Source organism: Phragmites australis, chromosome 7, assembly GCF_958298935.1.
Source record: "Phragmites australis chromosome 7, lpPhrAust1.1, whole genome shotgun sequence".
In the NCBI taxonomy this organism is placed as follows: Eukaryota; Viridiplantae; Streptophyta; class Magnoliopsida; order Poales; family Poaceae; genus Phragmites; species Phragmites australis.
The window spans coordinates 14,641,520-14,645,606 of NC_084927.1; the positions used below are offsets into that span (position 1 = coordinate 14,641,520).

General features: G+C 43.9%; 1 protein-coding gene across 1 annotated transcript; it reads left to right on the forward strand.

Annotated features, from left to right (window-relative positions):
* Positions 1-234: 234 nt before the first annotated feature.
* Positions 235-1,908, forward strand: LOC133924004 (probable anion transporter 7). Its single transcript, XM_062369353.1, has 2 exons — positions 235-653; positions 768-1,908. The coding sequence occupies exons 1-2, from the start codon at positions 431-433 to the stop codon at positions 1,739-1,741; spliced, it is 1,197 nt and encodes a 398-aa protein (XP_062225337.1). The 5' UTR covers positions 235-430; the 3' UTR covers positions 1,742-1,908.
* Positions 1,909-4,087: the final 2,179 nt, after the last annotated feature.

Below are 4,087 nucleotides of genomic sequence, written 5' to 3' on the forward strand. Positions count from 1 at the left end.
TGTGGCAGTCTAAATCATATGGCTGCAGATCACATTTTTCAATTTCAACCATGGTTGAGTCTTGTGCAGGGTTTCAGCTCTTCTTTTCGCATTGCGTAGTAGTAACTCGGTTCAATAGAAGTATAAACATATTCGGTTCTCTAACTTGTGCTTCTGTGATCTTCTTGGGCAGGTCTCTCAGTTAACGCGCAGCGTATTGAGATTGTGTGTTAATTTGCTTGTGACATCAGTAAACTGATAAGGACATGTGAAGCACAATTGAAGAAGCACCGATTATCAATATTTTGTCTTTTTCACTTCTTAGTATCCTTTGAGATGGAAGGAAGAAAGACAGGCTTATGGTAAATCCTGGTGAATATTCATGGGAGGTCAGCAAGTGTTGGCCTGATTAAGACTGGTAAAAAAACAGGGTGCTTCATCTCTGATTGTAATGATGAGGATGAAGTTCCCAAAACGTTATGTCATAGTATTGCTGACATTCATCTGCACCAATGTTTGCTACATTGAGCGTGTGGGCTTCTCAATTGCTTACACTATAGGAGCTGATGCCATCGGTGTGAATCAAGCAAACAAGGGCATGATACTCTCTATGTTCTATTGTGGTTATGTTTTGTCACAGATTCCTGGTGGATGGGCAGCACAGAGAATAGGAGGTAGACGTGTTCTTTTACTGTCATTCATATTGTGGTCTTTGATATGTGGTTTAATTCCACTGGACCCTAACAGAGTAACCATTCTGGTCCTTTCTCGCCTATTTGTTGGTGTAGCACAGGGTTTCATATTTCCTTCCATTCACACTGTTCTGGCGCAATGGGTGCCACCACAGGAGCGTTCTCGCTCGGTGTCTCTTACTACCTCAGGGATGTATCTTGGTGCAGCCTGTGGCATGCTTTTCTTTCCAAGTCTGGTGAAGCACATGGGACCCCAGTCAGTTTTCTTTGTTGAAGCAGTATTGGGAGTAGCATGGTCTGTAGTATGGTTGAAATTTTCCAGTGATCCACCTCGTACTGATCTTCCAAAGGTGGCAATGCCAAAAGTGGCATCTCGAGACATGATTAAGGCACAAGCAGGAGGGGTTGTCGCACCTCGCACTGTAAAGATCCCATGGCGAAGGATAATATTCAGTCTACCCGTTTGGGCCATTGTTGTAAACAACTTCACCTTCCACTATGCCCTGTACGTTCTTATGAACTGGCTCCCTACTTATTTTGAGCTAGGCCTTCAGCTCAGCCTCCAGGATATGGGTTCCTCAAAGATGCTTCCCTATTTCAACATGTTCATTTTTTCCAATATCGGTGGAGTGGTTGCTGATCACTTGATTACAAGAAGGATATTGTCTGTTACCAAAACAAGGAAGCTCCTGAACACTATCGGGTTCGTTGTTTCAGCTATTGCGCTTATGGCCCTTCCTTCATTCAGTACTCCCTCTGGCACTGTAATCTGTTCAGCGATATCTCTTGGTTTTCTGGCTCTAGGAAGAGCAGGGTTTGCTGTAAATCATATGGATGTTGCTCCAAAGTTTGCAGGGATAGTAATGGGGGTCTCAAATACAGCTGGGACACTAGCTGGAATTGTTGGTGTCGGCCTCACCGGAAATATTCTGGAGGCGGCAAAGGCTTCTAACAAGGATCTAACAAGCTCAGAAACCTGGAAAACAGTCTTCTTTGTTCCAGCATACCTTTGTATTTTCAGTTCTGTCATTTTTTTGATTTTTTCGACCGGTGAAAAGATTTTCGAATAAAGGATGATTATTTTTTGCATCTACTTTTCTTCTCATTTATGGTGAGGCAGGATATCAACACTGGAATCTCACATGTATCTGTAGCATTTGTCACTTTTCAGAGTTCAGACCATATCCCCACACATGTATACAAACTAAGTTAGAAACAATCACGCATTTCTGTAGTAGAGGATGATACCAGGAATCATCTTATCGACGTACAGACTCATAAAGATCCAGCGTACAGATTCCTACAGACTCAGTTGTGTGCCAAGGTTATCTTCTTGCTCTTGTTACAACTAATCTCAATAAAAGTTTGTTAAGTTCCATTATTTTCGTCCCGCTATATGACCCCAATGAAAATGAACGCTGTTGTCGTTTGCTCAGATGCGTGGCCATTGTTGAGGGGAGGATGATTTATTTGCTAATTGCTTTGCCATTGTTGAGGTGCGGATGATATAGTTATGCTGAAACCATTTTTATCTTTGTTTTTTTATTTAAGTTCTGGTTATAGTCTTTCCAGCGTCGTTCGCCCCGGTGAGGATTTGTGTTTACTTGATTTATAGTGTTTTTATCCCCAGATGATGTCTGTCCTTGCTTGATCCTTTCTCGTATCGTTTCAATTCGTCTTTCTTGGCTGCGCAGGATTTCTTGATCATTTATTTTTTTGAGAGGGAGGATTTCTTGATTATTTGATTTCTCTTTTATGTGCTTGCGCAGGAGCTAGAAGAACACCGACAACATCTCGCATATTTGTTTCTTAGATAATGGAAAAAGTTGTGACCTTTGCATCATAGAATGCGCACAATCTTTATTACAAAGTTACCGGACATGGCTGCATAGCAGAATGCTACTAGAAATCAATAACGTGACAAAGCCATCTGAGGTGTGACAAATCAAACACCTCTCCGCCTGTTGCTAAATCTCCGCTCATTCTTAGAAAGAGCTCTACAATTGTCTCCAAAGAACGTCATGTCGACCGCACTATCTCCACAAAGGACCAATGTGTTTATATGAAAGATCACATGCATGTAAGTAAATTTTTTGCATTTGTCAAACACAAAGTCATTTCTACTAGGCCAAATAGCCTAACAGAGAGCAGCTGCCCCAACCTTAATTTGTGCTTTTTAATTTGCATCTCACTTCATCTGACCAATGTCCAAACATGTTGGTTATACTCGTGGGTTGAGGCAAGTCAAAAGCAATGTGCACCGATCACCACAATACATTTAGAAAAATAGCAATCGAGAAAAATATGTTTTATGGTTTCCTCATTGTTACAAAAACAATATTTTTGCTGTCTCTCCAAGTTCTTTTTAGATGACTAGTCAAATGCTGATGCCTTATAATAGAAACATACAGTATTTTGACCTCTGACCTCTTCGGTTTGTCTATTTTCTACCTTGAACTCTAATATTATCTACTTTACATCCCAGAACTATCAATACTGGATCATATTACACCCTGAGCTCAGTTTAAGTGGTTTTACACTGACATATCCATGGTATTGACTCTGAGGTGGCATATTGCCACATCAACTGAGTGACATGGCATTAGTTCCCTACCTATCAGTCCAACATCGCATCTTCTTCATTCTCGAGCTGCGCCTACCACTCCACTGTCAGAGCCAGCACGCTCGTCGCTGCTGGAGCTCACGCAACGCCATACCATCAGTTGGGAAGAAGAAGGTCACTCCGCGCTGCACCATGCCGCTGGTGGGGACGGAGGAGGTCGCTCCATGTAACACCCTATATTCCCAACCATATAAAAAAACAGTCTCTCCTCTCTCTTCCCTATTCCCCTTTCTCATGTCACGTCGCTATAGTGGCCATCACTCACTAGCACTAGCGCCATCCCGCCACTCGCTATCCTCCTATGCCTCCGCCTGCTCTCTCTCTCTCTCTCTCTCTCTCTCTCTCTCTCTCTCTCTCTCTCTCTCTCTCTCTCACACACACACACACACACACACACTCTTCCGTCCACTATGGCCACTCCCCTCAAGGAAAACCACGCGCACTGCCCTCTATTGTGGCCACTTCGAGCCCGCATCACCACCGCCGCCCTCGCTCCCTATAAAATGGGCCGCCGACCTCCTTCTCTCCGCACCTCACCACCCCTCTCCCAATTTCTTTGCTCCCCGACATCATCCCCTCTTCTCCCTCTCTCTATCTTCTCTAAACCCAGCCACCACCATCAATTCTCCACCTCCCCAAGAACGATTGCCAAGCCAGATGCCTCTCTTCGCCGGTAAGCCCACCACATCCTCTCTCTTCCTCTCCCTTCCATGTTTCCTCCTCAGAGCCGAGCTGACCTAAGCCCTGACCCGCACACACGAACACACATATTTGCGCCACCATTGACCCCTTC

Coding starts and splice junctions, on each gene's coding strand:
- LOC133924004 (XM_062369353.1), top strand. CDS start 431: ATGATGAGGATGAAGTTCCCAAAACGTTATGTCATAGTATTGCTGACA. Junction 654..767: donor GGCAGCACAGAGAATAGGAG/GTAGACGTGTTC, acceptor TTGTTGGTGTAG/CACAGGGTTTCATATTTCCT.